Genomic DNA, 16206 nt, shown 5'->3' with positions numbered 1-16206 from the left:
CCTCGAGTTTCAGCGTTTCTCACCTCCCTAAAGCAGAATAACCAAGAGAACACATCTAATAATAAACTTCCTGTTCCCCTTTCTCACTGCTGCTGAACCAACTTGCTTTTGTTTGAGAGGTGTTTTAGAGGAGAGTTAATTTTGCCTCTTTTCAGGGCTGCTCTGGCACTGCTGTCACATTTCTCTGTGAAACACCAGTCTGGGTGTGTGGTTTCAGAGTTCAGCAGGAGCCACAGCTGCCCAAAACACCTGCCCTACCCTGCCTGGTGGCACATCCTGCCGGAGCTTTGCTGGGCTCAGCTTAACCCCGTCAGCTTTTTTGGGAGAGGCCTCTGAGGGTGAGGCACCAGCACAGCTCCAGCACCAGCCCCGACCCAGTGGAACAGAACACGGAGCAATTACCTTGCAAAATTGTGCTTAAATAACCCCTGGGAAAAGAAAAAGCAGCGTTTTCTTTCTCGGACATACTTCTGTGTTCTACAAAAGCTGCTGAGGTGCTTCTGCCACAGCTGAGCTCACACAGGAGTGGCACTAAAGCTGCTGGAGCATTCACAGGTGGCTCCGTGGCCCCAGCTCAGCCCCTTCCCACCACACGGCAGCAGTTTTCACACAGCTAACTTGAAACAACTTTTTAAAAAAAAATTCCAAACAAAAGAGGTGTTGTGCCACCAATTTGCTACTCTTTTCTGCCTCAATTAATAAGTATCATTAAAAACTTAATGAAGTTAAATGCACACTGCTAGAAGGAGTGATGGCACGTGTCCAGCCCTTGGGATTAAAGAGGAACTCCCCCCTCCTCCCCCTCCTGACTTTTTAGGAACACAAGGTGACATCATCTTTTTGCTGACAATCAAGAACTTCTCTAGGCTTACAAAACAATGGAATTTTTATTTTGGCAGAACTAAAAAAATCATATATTTATCTACATCGTAGTAAAAACAATGAAATTTATTTTTTTTTCCTTCATATATTCATCGACACAGCGCAACCGAACCGGGACTCGGGGATCGGGCGTGAAATGACCCCGGGTGGGACCCCAGGCACCACCAGAGCTTTGAAGCACCAAAAAAGATGCACTTAAAAGTGTTCTCCTCCTCCTCCTCCTCCTCCCAGCAAACACAGCAGCAGGTCACTTTTTGCGTAGGGGCTGCAGCGCGTCACCCGTTTCCAAAACGTGGTTGCCAAACATGAGAGATTACTATTTTGGGACACCTTTAACAAGAATGTTTATTCATATTAAAGCAGAAACCAACTCATAAATGCTGTTTATACACGTGTGTGCCTGGAAAAGACACAATGGAACAACTCAAGGAGAAAAGGCGCTGCGAGGAGGATCCTCACTGGAGTCTGCGGTAGCTCTTACAGAGTTCGTGGTCCCTGATGTCTCCCCACCCTCCGTTCTTGACGTGAGGGGACAGGGGAGCCATGGAGTACCTTTTACTGACACTCATCGCCTCGGGAAACAGGTACTGTTGGTTGCTGTTCAAGAGAGAATCGATTTTGGCACTCTGGGTGGACGGTCTGCAGGATTTCTTGTGGTGCATGCCACAGTCCCCCGTGTGAAAAATCCTGGGGATTTCGGGAACCAGCACTTTCCAGAACTTTGGAAGACAAGAGACAGTCAAGTGCTGCAGAGTCCAGTCCCAGTTGTAGTCATCGTAGGTGCAGAAGGCGTCCGTGCACTCGATGAGCTTCTGGTAGGTGTCTCTGCCGAAGGCCATGCCCATGTTGTGCTCCGTGGACTTCCACGTCTTCATCTCCACCTTGTCGGCGCGCCCGGCGAAGCCGCCCCGCACGGGGCTGTAGGTGCCCAGCGACACGAGCTGGCACTCGGGGCACTCGCGCTGGCGCAGCGCCCAGAGCTGCTTGAGGACGTGGTAGAAGTCGGGCGCCAGGTAGTGATCCTCCTCCAGGAAGAGCACGGGCCCCGCGTGCTCCCGCAGCGCCCGCACGCGCTCCCACACGAAGTGCAGCTTCCACCACCAGTGGTGCTTGGTCTGCGCGAAGCGCGCCTCGCGGTAGTGCCCGAACGAGTCGGGGAACTCGGCGTTGATGCAGCCCAGCCGCAGCGCCGCCGCCTTGCCCACGTCGCGGGGGCAGTCGCGGGGGGTCGTGGCCCGGGAACTCGCGCGGGTACAGCTGGATGCTGAACGGGAAGAACACCTGCAGCACCGGGCAGAAGTCCACGCGGGCCGCCAGCCGGTTCAGCTCCTCGGCCCACAGGTCGTGGCTCAGCACCAGCAGCACGTTCTCCACGCCCGCCGCCCGCCGCAGCGACTCGAGCAGCAGCCGCAGGTGCTCGGCGCGGTCGTGCACCTGCACCACGAGCACCACGTCGGGCCGCGCCGGGAAGCGCCCGGCGTTCCGCACCGGCTGGTCGAAGTTCAGGCGGTACACGAGCGAGCGGTAACTCAGCGTCGCGTTCTCGGACAGCACCTCCGCCGCCACGGCGGCCGACGCGTTGGCGGAGGGGCGGCGCGCTACCGGCGGCGGGGGCTCGCTGACCCGCGGCGGCTCCCCGGTGCTACCGGGACCGCCCCGCTGCTGCTGCTGCTGCTGCAGCTGCTGCTGCCGCCGCCGCCCGCCGCCGCCGGTGCCCCAGAGCGCCAGGGCGCAGAGCGCCAGCGCCAGCGCCAGCAGCAGCACCTTGCGCTTGTAGACGCGCAGCCGCATCGTCCCCGGCGGCGGCGGCCCCGCTCCGCCGCTCCCGCCGCCGCCGCCGCCGCCGCTCCCGCTGCCAGCGCGCCCGCGCCGCCGCCGCCCCGCGCGCACACGTCGCCGCTCCCCATTGGCCGCCGCTGCGGCAGCCGCGGCGCCGCCATTGGTCGGGGGAGCCGTCAATCAACTCCGCGGCGCTTCCGCCGCGCCGGGGGGCCGCGCAGCCGCCGCCGCCGCACCGCGCTCTGATTGGGCGGTGCCGAGAGGGGGCGGGGCCAAGGCGTGAGGGGGGAGGGCGGGAAATCCGCGAAGTCCTTCGGGACTGGGGAAAAAAAAAAGGGAAAATAACTCTGGGAATGCAAGGAAAACACACGGAAAGCAGCCGGGATCCGCGGGAGTAACATAAAAAATAAGTGAATACTAGGTTTGAAAAACAGCACGTTAAAAAGCATTCTGCAATGACACGAATAAGGTGAGAAATCATTCTAGAAATGCAGGAATAAGGTAAAATTATTGTAGGATTGGAAAATAAAATCATTCTAAGGTGGAAAGAAAAAAATTCTAAGATTGACAGAATAAAATAAAATAATTCTAGAGTTGAAAGATTACGATTATGAACCCCTTCTTGAATGGTAAGAATTAAAAAATTCAGATTAATTAATCGCAAGTATAAAATGACTCCAAAGTTTTCAACATTAATGTAAGAGTAAAATAATTCCAGAATCGCAAGAACAAGATAATAAAACCGTCCTAGATCGCTGCAGGGATGGGGACTCCATCAGTGCCCTGTGCCAAGCCCCCCTTTCCATGAAGAAATTTTCCCAAAATCCAAACTAAACCTCCCCCAGCTGGCACTCAGTGCCACTTCTGTGTGCTCCAAGCCATCACAAGTTCCAGGGAATGGGATCCCTATAAACCTCTCAAAATAAAAGAATTCTAGATTTGAAAGATTAGGATTATGAACCCCTTCTTGAATGGTAAGAATTTTAAAAAAATCAGATTAATGAATTCTAGAATCTCAAGTATTTGTTCCCTGCTGTTCCCATCTCCCAGTCAGGGAGCAGCTGACAAGACAGGAAATAAAAGAATTTGTGGATACGCTCAACATTTTGGTGTCTTCCCCAGAAAAATACCAGCAGTTAATTCCTGGAATACACTGGATGGAAAACCCCTCAGACAAAACACAGTGCACGCGTCCACAGAAGGTTTCAAAATTTAATAAGTCAACACAGTGAAACAAATTCAAGAATCGTTAAAACAGGAGGATTAAGAAACAAAGTTTGAGGCACGTATTTAGAAAAAAGACATTTCTGGTATCACAAAGAGAGAAACCCCAAAACCAAACGTTTGCTCTGGTAAAAACCCAGCAATGCTGGTCCCTGCTCCGAGGGGGAATGTTGTAACAGAACCTTTAAAAAAAGAAGCACCTGGGATTGCATAACCGGTCTGGATGTGGTTTCTCCTCCCCTGGGAAGAGTGGAGTGCAGTCCTGGCCCTGGCGGAGCCCGGAGCTCACCCGGGTAAGTCTGGGATAAATTCCCTTGGAATTTGGGAACCCCGCTCACCCCGCAAAGCACAGAAAGCCCCGAGCACGCCCCGGTCACAGGAGAAGGGAAACACGTCCTAAGGAAGGTTCTCTCCAGCTCAACATTGCTTCGTGTTCCAACCAGAGGAGATTCCAGAGGGGGAGAAGAGCCAGGCCAGGCCGTGTCCCCTCACTCCCAGAGGGATTTGTCTCCGCAGGTGACACGGCGGGTGACGAGCGGCGGGCGCCTGCAGGCTCCTCCATCCCCACACACCCCGTGAGGGTGAGGCAGGGCTTGGCCCGTGTCACCCGTTGCTCTGGAGGTGCCTGTCCAGGAACTGGGAGTAGCAGTGCAGGGAGCAGAAGTAGCAGAGGACAGGAGCCTCCGTGCCCCCCATGTTGTCCACGAGCACCACGGTGTGGGCCACGTGGTGCAGGTTCATGGTCACCGTGATCTGGATGAAGCTGCTCAGGCAGGCGCTCCCACAGCGGCACGTTTTGGCCACTTCCAGGTCCTTACAGAGGTGGGAAGGGAGGAGGTGGCAGCCGTAAGGGATTCTGTGGGACGAGAGGAGAGAGGGTGAGTTCAGCACAGGGTTCTCTGCGTCACTCTGTAGAAAAGGTGCGGCGAACCCCGGCTCAGGGAAGAAATGCTGATGTCTGGCTCCAGGTCAGAAGGCTGAAGGATAGCTTTATTAAACTATACTATAGTACATTAATATACTATTTAAAGACACACCATCCTGTTCTACATACTCAATTCTTACTTACCCGTCTAACTAACTACAAACTCGTGACTCTGCTGAGAGTCCAACACAGATGGATCCCACTGGGCACTGACCCCAAACAACCTTCACCAGGATCCAACCCAGCAATCACTGCAGGTGAACAATCTCCACACCACATTCCACACGGGGAAAACAAAGGGGCAGAGATAAAGATTGTTTTCTCTTCTCTCTGTGCTTCTCGTGAGAGACAGAATTGTGTCTCTCTGTCCAGAGAATGTCAATGTCACATCACTCAAAGGCAGGGACAGGACACAGGCACCAGCCATTCCCGGGCACATGATGCCTTCAGTTTGAGCTCTCATGTTTGCCAGGCTCTGCACTGCTCTGGTGTGTGACTCTGAACTGCACACACGGGGCCAGCAGCTCTCCTCACAGCCCAGGCACACACAGCAATCCTTCTCCAGCCCAGAACCAAGGACAGCGCTGCAGCTCCAGCCCCAAAAGTGCAACCAGCAGGGAATGGAGGAGAGCAGCCTGGCAGGGTGGGACTGCAGCACTTGGAGCTGGGATTGGGCACTGAACCCCAGGGTGGAAAGGGACCAAAGCTTATAAAAGTGTGGAAACTTGTGACTCTGAGTCCATCTTGATCCATGGCCGGGCTTCTGCACTGCCCAAGGTGTGTCCTGGGAGGGCTTTTAATAAATCCCTGCTTTATTCTTTAACTCTGTCCAGCCTCTGCTCCAGGGAGCCTCTCCAGGCATCACACAGACAGGGAAAACCAGAGATTTGGGACTGAGATGCCACTTCCTGAGATGTTAGGAATGAAATTTCCCATTTTAGGACTGAAATGCCAATTCCTGAGATTTTTAGGAATGAAATGCCACTTCCCAAGGCAGTCCCTAAGGACATGAACTCTGGGAGACACTCCAACAGGGAGCTCACAGCAATCCTGGCAGCCTGGGCCACAGCCAGTTAGGGAATTAGAAAGATTAAGAGTAATGAGAATTAGAGAATTAAAAGAAGATTAAGAATAATGAGACAACTGAGCATGTTCTGTTCTTCCCTCACATTCTGTGTCTCACTCTGGCCTGACACAGCACCCACGATTTACTCCTCCCTCTTACACCGAGGAGCAGCAGTGTTAAAAAACAACTCGGAGAAAGCAGGAGATAAACCGAGCCTTTTGCAGCAGCACTGCCCTGCAGGCACAAAATGAAAAGTTCTCCTGCTCCACAGCTCTCTCCATCCACCGTGTCAGCAATGACATCCAGAGTTGGGAAGGGGAATTGCTCCTTTTGGAACTTACAGCGGAGCAGTGTCGAGCTTGGGGTACAAAAGAAATAATTCCCCAGAGGAATTCTGTCAGGTGGCTGAAGTGTGGGTCTCAGCAGTGCCCAGCTGGCACTCCAAACTCAGCACAGATCCCACTGACTCACATCCTGCCTCCACCTACACATTCCCAAGTCTTTCCACACACCATCACTCACACAGCTAAGAGTCTTCTGGGGTTTTTTTTCACCACCTTAATTTCAGAACACTCTTTTTTTCTGGGAAAAGCATAATCAAGAACTCTGGTACTTTCCCAGAATGAAGACAGGTTTCCAAACATTATTTTTGCACCTTCTCCCTCTGTTTCATCCCTTTCTCAAGGTTTTTACAGTAACTGAAACCTGACCAGTGCTGAGGGGTTTTTAGAGGTAGAAAGAAGCCTTAATATTTACATCAAACCCACTGCAATTTATATAAAGTTGGGAAAGGAGACACGTGGGGTTTAATTATAAAATCAGCGAGGTCAGCAGCAGGTGATTTGGCCCAGAACATGTGGTGGCTCAGCTCCCTTCAGGGTGTGCCCGTGGATGCCTTTGGTGCAAACTTCTGCACAATTACCCCGGGTTCATGGGGCACTGCCCACCCTCAAGGCAGGAACGGGCACAGGATGAAGATTAGGGACACTTCCAGCCTCTCTCTCCTCCCTTTCTGTGCCAAATTTCTGTCTTTGTGCTCCCTTCCCACCCAGAGCAGGGTGGGAGCAGCAGCTGCTGCTACCTGGAGGCTTCTGAAGGATCAGGGGTGGAAGTGGTGTGGGGGAAGAGGAGGGAGCTGATAACAAACAGCGGCCTGGGAAGGTGGTGTTTACTTGGTGAAATCATATTTTTTAAATTACCTCAGAGCTGGGCTTCTCTGAATAAGTCAGAACACCCTCACTCCACCACCAAGGGATATGAGGAGCTTAAGGAAAACCTATGGCAGGGGAAAGCCTGCAGAAGAAGTGCCTCAGGGTTGTAGAATTGATTCTCCTTTCCCAAAGTTGGCCAAAAATATTCTGTTCATCCCGCTTTGGTGGATGAAAACACTTCAATCTCTGCCTTTCCTTAAATGCTTCCAAAGGCACCAATTCCCTGCCTTATCCTGATGACTTGACAAGGAGAATTCAAAAGAATTTTAATCTTATGAAGTTAATAGGTGAGAAAGCAGGCACTGAGGGGAAAGGAAGGGACCAGGGGAGGGAGGGCAGGTGTGAAGGAGCAGTGCCAGGTGTGCCCTCACCGCCCTTACCTGTGATTGACGGTGGCCCTGGCAGCGCACTCCAGCAGAGTCAAGGGGATCTTCAGCTGGATGTTGGGAACCAGCGGGTTGGGCTGCTCAAAAGGATTCCCGAAGAGATCCAGGTTCTCCAGGGAGAGTTTCCTGAAGTCGCAGGGCAGGAAGGGCAGCTTGTTGCGCGCGGCCGACAGGAAGCGCAGGCGGCTCAGCTGCCCGATGCGGCAGGGCAGGCGCAGCAGGGCGTTGTCGTCCAGCCGCAGCTGCACCAGGCCCCGCAGCTGGCAGAACTCGATGGGCAGCGCCTGGATCTGGTTCTGGCTCAGGTCCAGCAGCTGCAGGGATTTCTGCAGGCCGGAGCTGCACAGGGCCCCGCTGAAGGCCTCCAGGTGGTTGTCGTGCAGGTCGAGCTCCTGCAGGCACACCAGGTCCCCCAGCGTGGCCGGCAGCTGCTTGATGTGGTTGTGGCTCAGGTCCAGCTTGCGCAGCTTCTTCAGGCACAGCACCCTGCTGTCGATCCTGGCCAGCTTGCAGTACGAGGTCTGCAGGTGCTCCAGGGAGAAAGGGAAGCTCTTGGTGAGGGGATAATCCCTCCTGGAAGTGATGATCATTTTGGTTTTGGGTTTCTCCACGTCGGAGTTCTTTGCTGGGACCAGAGGTGAGAGAGGGAGGACTCCGGTGTCGTTGCCTTGGTGAGCCAGTCTCACGGCTGAAAGGAAAGTCTTTAAATTGATCACATTTGCCTGCAGGGGAACACAAGGCTGGAGTTAAAAGTTCATTATCCTGGTTACTAACACTCTCTGAGCTGTTTTGTGTGTGCCACTCAGCAGGGCAGTGCGATGGGAGGGGGAACAGCTCTGTTACGAACAATCCCGGTCAAACTGTGCTGCAGCACCCAGGGAAGGAACAAAGCACCGAATCCACAGCTGGAAATGAAGTACAGGAAAAAGCCCTGATGCACTGGGAGCTCCCTAAAATCCACCAGGATAAAGGACTGTTACAAACACACATGGGGAAATCAGAGCTCTGAGGCAATAATTCCTGGAAGTTTCTAGGAAAGAAAAGGATGGAAGCTGGGGTTGAATTCAGCAAAAGGAAGGTGAAGCTTCGAGGACGGTGAAGTGACCACACGCAGTTCTGGCTGTGCCAGCAGCAGACAAGAGGCAAATTCTTTGCAAAGACCAATTAATGCTTCAGTTGGGATACAATATTTTGCCAGTAGAATCCCAGGACAGTTTGGGTTGGAAGGGATCCTAAATCCCATCCTCGTCAACTCCCTGCCCAAGGCAGGGACACCTCCCACTGTCCCAGGCTGCTCCAAGCCCCAGTGTCCAGCCTGGCCTTGGGCACTGCCAGGGATCCAGGGGCAGCCACAGCTGCCAGGAATTCCCAATTCCCAATCTCCCATCCATCCCTGCCCTCTGGCAGTGGGAAGCCACTGAAGGCTCCCACTGACTCTCAATATCAGAGTATCAAGTGATCTGTATTTTAAATAAAGACCCAGAAAGCTCTGATGCATCTGTTGCACCGACTTGATTCACTTCTGTGAACATTTGTGACCAAGTATGTATCTTCTAGATTTTCCAGCAAGTCTCTGCACGAGCTGATGTGCAGCTGACAGGCACTGAGCTAAAAAAGTGAATTCTAAAATGAAAACCACATTGCAACCATAGAAGGAAAAGAAAATAATTAACTTGGAGTTCTGAGAGCCCAGAGGTTGTCCTTGTGTTCCCAGCTGTCACCTGCCCAAGCCCAGGGACACATTTTGCTCCTAAATGTGTTTGTTTAGACCAAATATGAGAGGGTTCAGAGCTAGAGCACACAATGTGCTTTAAGCACCCAGCACAAGAAAACAAAGATACTGGAGATAATCCTGGATGGAAATGTGGGAGAAATAAAGACATTAAAGGTCAAACTTAATTGACTGCATCTGTAAACTAAAATGATCATTTTCCTTAAGCATTCCAAGCACAAGTCCTGCTGTGACACCTTCCAGAGGTGGGGAAGATGCACAACAAACACCTTCGTATCCAAGGTTATCCAGAGCAGCTGGGGCTGCCCCCAGATCCCTGGAAATGTCCCAGGCCAGGCTGGATGGGGCTTGGAGCAGCCTGGGACAGTGCAAGGGGTGGATGGGATGGGATTTAAGGTCCCTTCTATCCCAAACCAGCCCGGGATTCTAAGACCACCAACCCTCATTATCTCAGCCAGTCTAACACACACATTTAGCTACAGAATTTCCCCTCATTCCAGGCAGATTTGTGGCATTTCCAAGATAACTCAAATGGGAATTAAGTCCAAAAAGTGCTCCAGGTCTGTAAGGACCAAGTGAAATCAATACTGCACACCAGAATGATGTGACAGGCAAGATTTCTTTGCTCACAAAGCACAATTCCCTCCACCAGACCTCCCTAAGGGCCATGTAAGATCTCCAAACCTCTTGTTGAGAAACCCTGGGAGAAAAAAAAAAAAAAAAAAAAAAAAAAAAAAAAAAAAAAAAAAAAAAAAGCAAGCAAATAATTCCTTGGAAGAGCTCAGGATGAAATTTCCTGCCCCAAGCCTGAAGTCTCAGCCACAAGGACAATGTTGGGAGAGGAATTTAAATTGTGTTGATGCCTCCCAAGTGTCAGAGCTCCGAGGAAATCGGAGCTGAGGTGGATCCAGGGAAGCAGGCTCGGACCTGCTGAAGGGAAATAAAGCCCCAGAGAACAGCCAGGATTTGTTATTTCTGCTCCAGTTCTGCTGAGGTTTCCCAGCTCCACTCCTGAGCTGGCTGAGTGCAGCAAATCCAGCACAGCACAAGCAGGGGGATTTCACATAGCCAATATTCCCATCTCCAGTGTTTGGAAATCTCTTTTCCACAAAGTTTTTGCTCATCTTTGAGAGTTAAGGAGCTTTTCTGTGATGAAATCATAAAAATCTGGCAGAGAACTAGGCAAAAGGGACGAAACATCATAAATTTGGGTTCAGGAGTTGGAGAACTTAAGAGGAACCTGTAATATTTTGAGATAAACTTTTTGGTTTCTCACTCTTCAGCAGAAAAATTCAGAGTAAAGGGAGCAGAAGTTATTCTGAATCTAATACAAAAGCCTTATTTTTTGCAAAATACAGAGCACATTGGCTTCTAACAAGAAAAAAAACCTGGGTTTGATGTCCTCCCTTCCTATTTAACCCTTTAACAGGTTCATAAAATTAAGTCTGCTTTCCTCAGGTTCAGGTAACAAAAAGGAAAAAGGATTTTCTAAACCAGCAATCACCATTATTTGCTTTTATTTACACAGCCTGACTATAAAGTTTTAGGTAAGAACTCTGAGGTTTTAGAAAACCTGTCCCATTTTTTCTCTCCTATGGATCTACAAAAGATTCCTGTAACAGGCAAAGAAGAAAAGGACACGAGAATTCAGTGATAATACGTGATTCTTCTGGTAAGTTTAACGCCGTTAAAAACACTTTACAAATCCTCTGGGAACTGTGAATAAATACAGAGGTATTTGAAACAAGGTGGGATGGTGCCCGTGCCCTGCTCTGCGTGTGCTTTGAAAGCCACGGTGAGCACAGTGATGGTTTTGTCCATGAAAACAAGAGGGTTCTCAATTTCTTTTCCATGGAAAAAAATGTAAGGAACAATAATTTCATGGAGTATAAGGCCAAAGACCAACACTGCATCAGAGAGCTGAAAAAGGTTTTTTTCTAAAGAAGCTGTGAAGCAAAGCATGAAAATGGACTTCTGAAGCAGAAGAGTTAGAACACAGCCCAGAAAAGAGGGAATGGCTTCCCACTGCCAGAGGGCCGGGAGAGATGGGATACTGGGAAGGAATTCCTGGCTGGGAGGGTGGGGAGGCCCTGGAATAGAATTCCCAGAGCAGCTGCGGCTGCCCCTGGATCCCTGGCAGTGCCCAAGGCCGAGATGGACACTGGGGCTGGAGCAGCCTGGCACGGTGGAAGGTGTCCCGGCCACGGCAGGGGTGGGATGCCGTGGGATTTAAGGTCCCTTCCCGCCTTGCCGCGGCTGTGCCGCTGTTCCCGGTGCCGGTCCCACCTTGCTGAGGCACAGATCCACCGCGGGCTCCCGCAGCCGCACCGTGGCCTTGCCCTCCTCCACGAAGCGCGTGAAGAGCCGCTCCACGTTCTGCTGCACCTGCGGGCACAGCGGGCTCAGCGGCGGCCCCGGGGCACACCCCCGCCGCGTCCCGGCCCCCGCCGCCGTCCCCACCTTGTACCGAGCCCCGCCGCGGTCCCGCGCCGTGCACACCATGAGGTAAATCCCGGCACCGGCAGCGCCGGGAGGGCGCCCGAGCGACAGCAGCGCCCGCGCCGCGCGGCCGCGGCCCCGCAGCCCGCAGGTGGGCAGGAGCCGGCTGAGCACCTCCACCTCGCACTGCAGCCGCATCCCGGTCCCGGTCCCGGTCCTGATCCCGATCCCGGTCCCGGCACCGGCCCCGGCCCGCGCACGGCGGGCGGCGCCGCCGGGGGCCTCCCGCGCTGTGCGCGCACAGGCGCCCGCCGTGCTGCCTGCCCGCCGCGGGGCCAGCCCGCCGCGCTGCTCCGTCCCGCCCGCCGCCCGCTGAAGGGCGTGGGGCCGCCCGGAGAGCGGGATCGCGGGGCGGGAAGGGAGGGCGGCGGCTCCGGTGGTACCGGCGGCAGCGGCCGCACCGGCAGCACGGACAGCCCGAGCGCGGGCCCTCCGCGCAGCGCCGGCCGCGCGGGGCGGGCAGCGGGCACCTCCTGCTGGAGGCGGCTGGGACAGCCCGGGGGAGAGGGAGAGAGAGGCGGCGGCAGCGGCGGGGCGTGAGGGGATACGGGGCGTGAGGGGACACGGGGCGTGAGGGGACACGGGGCGTGAGGGGACATGGAGTGTGAGGGGAAATGGAGTGTGAGGGGACACGGGGCGTGAGGGGACACAGAGTGTGAGGGGACACGGAGTGTGAGGGGACACGGGGCGTGAGGGGAAATGGAGTGTGAGGGGAAATGGAGTGTGAGGGGACACGGGGCGTGAGGGGACACAGAGTGTGAGGGGACACGGAGTGTGAGGGGACACGGGGCGTGAGGGGATACGGGGCGTGAGGGGACATGGAGTGTGAGGGGACATAGGGCGTGAGGGGACACGGGGCGTGAGGGGACATGGAGTGTGAGGGGACATAGGGCGTGAGGGGACACGGGGCGTGAGGGGACACGGGGCGTGAGGGGACACGGAGTGTGAGGGGAAATGGAGTGTGAGGGGACATGGAGTGTGAGGGGACATGGGGATGTGAGGGGACACGGAGTGTGAGGGGACATGGAGCGTGAGAGGACACGGGGCGTGAGAGGACACGGGGCGTGAGAGGACACGGGGTGTGAGAGGACACGGGGCGTGAGGGGACACGGAGTGTGAGGGGAAATGGAGTGTGAGGGGACACGGGGCGTGAGGGGACACGGGGCGTGAGGGGACATGGAGTGTGAGGGGACACGGAGTGTGAGGGGACATGGATGTGAGGGGACACGGAGTGTGAGGGGAGACACGGGGCGTGAGGGGACATGGAGTGTGATGGGACATAGGGCGTGAGGGGACACGGGGCGTGAGGGGACACAGGGCGTGAGGGGACACGGAGTGTGAGGGGACATGGATGTGAGGGGACACGGAGTGTGAGGGGACATGGATGTGAGGGGACACGGAGTGTGAGGGGAGACACGGGGCGTGAGGGGACATGGAGTGTGATGGGACATAGGGCGTGAGGGGACACGGGGCGTGAGGGGACATGGAGTGTGAGGGGAGAGACGGGGCGTGAGGGGACACGGAGTGTGAGGGGACATGGGGATGTGAGGGGACACGGGGCGTGAGGGGACACGAGTTGTGAAGGGATATGGAGTGTGAGAGGACACGGGGGGTGATGGGACACGGGGAGTTGGGAGAGGACACAGGAGCTGAGGGTGTTGCTGAATCTTAGGGGCTCTAAACACCAACAGGTTTAGAAAGGAGACATTGTTTATTCTGTGCAGGGTGCAAGGTGGAAATTGTCCACAAATCAAGCACACCAGGGAATAAAAAGGAAAATTATTTGTACACTGAAGTTTACATAAATCCGCCCATCTAATCCCCAGTTCCGGCCTAGCTAATACACAGTCACGTCCAAGCACGACATAAAATATAAAGTTTTCCATGAACATTGTGAAAAATGCATATTTTATGATTGGCTTTTTGCAATAGTTACAATGAATATTATATGTGTAATGTTGGAAAGTTATGCTGTATTAATGCTCTCAAGTAGTTTGTTGAATGTATTTTTAGGTTTTAACACATTGTTAAAATAGAAACTATACTATGTAAGATACTTTTTAACTAGCTCAAGAAAGAGATGAGACAATCAAGGAATTCTTCGCACAAAGATAACAATTACAGAAACCCCTAAATTTTCCAGAGGAGAGGAATTTATGGCTTTCCTTATCAACAGAAAGGAACTTCTTCAAGCCTGTCTGAGACTCAAAGGCGCCTGGGAATTAACAGAAACTTTTTGAGAAGTACCAGACGAATTTCTTGTTTTAAATAAAATATATGCATAATCATGAAGTGTTTTGTATATGTAACAGGCTATTGCTATTAAGGGTTATTCCTTTGTTCACAAGGCATGCTTGTCGTGGCTTAAGTGCCCGAGAGCATCCGGACGTCCGTAACTCTTTGCTTTTTATTGTCTTGTAATTGTCCTAACTCTAAGTTTTTATTCCTCTAATTGTATTACTATTTTTAGAACCATTTTATTATTATTAAACTTTAAAAACTTTAAAAACCAGGTGATTGGCGTTTTTCACAAACATCAAGTAAAGCACAAGAGACATGGTGACATGTTGGCGTTGAAAAGAGGGGTTAGAGGGGAGAATGGTGCGAGGAGGAGCAAGAGGGAGCAGAGGAAAGGCCCGAGAATTCTGTGTAAGGACATGGAGGGGACAGCAGGGTGTGAGGGAGGGGACATGGAGGAGGTGAAGGGATGGTGGCGTGTGAGGGGACACAGAGGAGGTGAGGGGACACAGAGGAGGTGAGGGGACACGGGAGGTGAGGGGACACAGAGGAGCCGAGGGCAGGTGGGTGCGACAGCAGCAGCTGATGCTCGGTAAGAGACAGGAAGGCTTAGGTCAGGCTTGGTGTCGGCGCCGTGAGGCGGCTTTGAGCACATGAAGCGGCATTGGGAGGAAAAAAAAACCCAAACTCGGGGAGGTTTGCTGAGTGTTGGTGCATTTGGATTAATTAAGGGCGCGATTAGCGTTTGAGATTTGGTTGTGTGAGGGAGTGTTGTAATGGAGCGTTGCGGGGTTGTTTGCGAGGAGCGCCAGTAGGAGGCGGTGTTTGCGTGTGTATTTTGGGGTGAAAAGGAAGCGTTTGGGGTTCGGGGGTGGGTGTCGGTGGCAAAAGGGGAGCCCGCGTGTCTCTGTATTGCCCAGGCTACGCTGGCGTGGCTATTCACAGGCGCGATCCCGCTACTGACCGCCACGGGAGCTTTGACCTGCTCCGTCTCCGACCTGGGCCGGTTCACCCCTCCTTAGTCAACCTGGTGTCCCGCGGCTCCCCGCGGGTCACCATATTGATGGCGGCCTTAGCTTGGACGCCCGCTCGGCACAGCGCACGGCAGCCCAGAACTCCTGGGCTCAAGCGATCCGTCGGGCTCAGCCTCCCCGGCAGCTGGGACTACAGGCGCGCGCCACCGCGCCCGGCGCTCGCAGCCCGCTCCGCCGGCGCTACGAGCTACTGCAGCGCTGACGTCACGGGGGCGGGCGCAGCGGCCCCGCCCCGCCGCGTGACGTCACGGAGAGAGAGGTGGGGAGGAAAGCGGGGACGCCCCCCACCCCGCGGTGGTGACGTCACGGGCGCGTCGCGCGGCGCACGCCGGGAGGCGCCGTGAGGGGGTATAAGGGCAGGCGGCCGCCGCCATCTTTCTCTCGGCACCGCGCAGCCATGGGCCACCAGCAGCTCTACTGGAGCCACCCCAGGAAGTTCGGGCAGGGCTCCCGCTCTTGGTCAGTGCTGCCCCTTGCTCTCCCCGGGTCGTGGCTGCCGTCTCACCGCCCTGCCTCGCTCCCCTTCCCCTCACATTCAGACACCTCCTCCCCGGCGCCATTCCCCGCCCTCACGCGCCTCTCTCTGTTCCCCTCACAGCCGCGTGTGCTCCAACCGCCACGGCCTCATCCGCAAGTACGGGCTCAACATGTGCCGGCAGTGCTTCCGCCAGTACGCCAAGGACATCGGCTTCATCAAGGTGAGCCCCGCGGCTGCGGGAGGGGGCTCGGGGGTGCCGGTTCCCGCTGACTCCCCTCGTGTCTCTCGCTCTCTTGCAGCTGGACTGAGCGCCGGGAGGATGAGGCGACAGCCAGGAGCTCCCGGGGCGTCCCAGAGCCTCCCTGACACATCCGCAGCGTCTCGGCTCAGCCTTACCTAATAAATGGTCTCCTAACCCAGCTGATCCGTGCGTGTTTCCCTTCTGTGCAGGTTTTAGCGGCTCTGGGGGGTCTCCTCTGTGCGGGGCTGCGCCCGGAGTGTGGGGGCTGCCCTGCTGTGCTCGGCTTCCCAAACTTCCAATACCTCGTGCTGCTCCAAGCCCTGGCCAGCCTGGCCAGGGGCAGCCAGAGCTGCTCTGAAGCGAGTCAGTTAAAGACACTTAAGTGTGCCAGAGGTCTGGAATTAGGTTTCCTTTAAAGGGCAATCCAAGTGTCTGGTGGATGCTCTTCTGCTCTTCAGTGCCACTGCTGTGAGGGGACTGGCCACAGGTAAATGCTCTGCTCACACCTGGG

At 54.3% G+C, this 16206-nt stretch overlaps 3 protein-coding genes across 5 annotated transcripts; 1 reads left to right on the top strand and 2 right to left on the bottom strand.

Annotated features, from left to right (window-relative positions):
• Window positions 1–868: 868 nt before the first annotated feature.
• Window positions 869–2723, bottom strand: MGAT2 (alpha-1,6-mannosyl-glycoprotein 2-beta-N-acetylglucosaminyltransferase). The gene is given in 2 exon segments (XM_053981692.1): window positions 869–2108; window positions 2110–2723. Coding segments are annotated over 2 exon segments (1335 nt in total). The 5' UTR covers window positions 2674–2723; the 3' UTR covers window positions 869–1337.
• A 1136-nt stretch (window positions 2724–3859) lies between these two features.
• Window positions 3860–11940, bottom strand: LRR1 (leucine rich repeat protein 1). 3 transcript variants are annotated; one of them, XM_053981120.1, is made up of 4 exons: window positions 11666–11940; window positions 11492–11590; window positions 7468–8161; window positions 3860–4741 (listed from the first exon to the last, which is right to left on the bottom strand). In XM_053981120.1, the coding sequence occupies exons 3-4, from the start codon at window positions 8061–8063 to the stop codon at window positions 4489–4491; spliced, it is 849 nt and encodes a 282-aa protein (XP_053837095.1). In that variant the 5' UTR covers window positions 8064–8161; window positions 11492–11590; window positions 11666–11940; the 3' UTR covers window positions 3860–4488. The 3 variants fall into 3 exon arrangements, with proteins under 3 accessions (XP_053837095.1, XP_053837094.1, XP_053837093.1); XM_053981119.1 differs by having other exon boundaries at window positions 7468–8195; window positions 11673–11940; XM_053981118.1 differs by having other exon boundaries at window positions 7468–8195; window positions 11666–11907.
• Window positions 11941–15297: 3357 nt separating this feature from the next.
• On the top strand, window positions 15298–15873 carry RPS29 (ribosomal protein S29). Its single transcript, XM_053980442.1, has 3 exons — window positions 15298–15435; window positions 15575–15674; window positions 15754–15873. Exons 1-3 carry the CDS (start codon window positions 15374–15376, stop codon window positions 15760–15762), a joined length of 171 nt encoding a protein of 56 aa, XP_053836417.1. The 5' UTR covers window positions 15298–15373; the 3' UTR covers window positions 15763–15873.
• Window positions 15874–16206: the final 333 nt, after the last annotated feature.

The sequence above is a fragment of the Vidua macroura genome, chromosome 6, assembly GCF_024509145.1.
Source record: "Vidua macroura isolate BioBank_ID:100142 chromosome 6, ASM2450914v1, whole genome shotgun sequence".
NCBI classification, from domain to species: Eukaryota; Metazoa; Chordata; class Aves; order Passeriformes; family Viduidae; genus Vidua; species Vidua macroura.
This window is presented reverse-complemented; position numbering and strand designations above follow the sequence as displayed.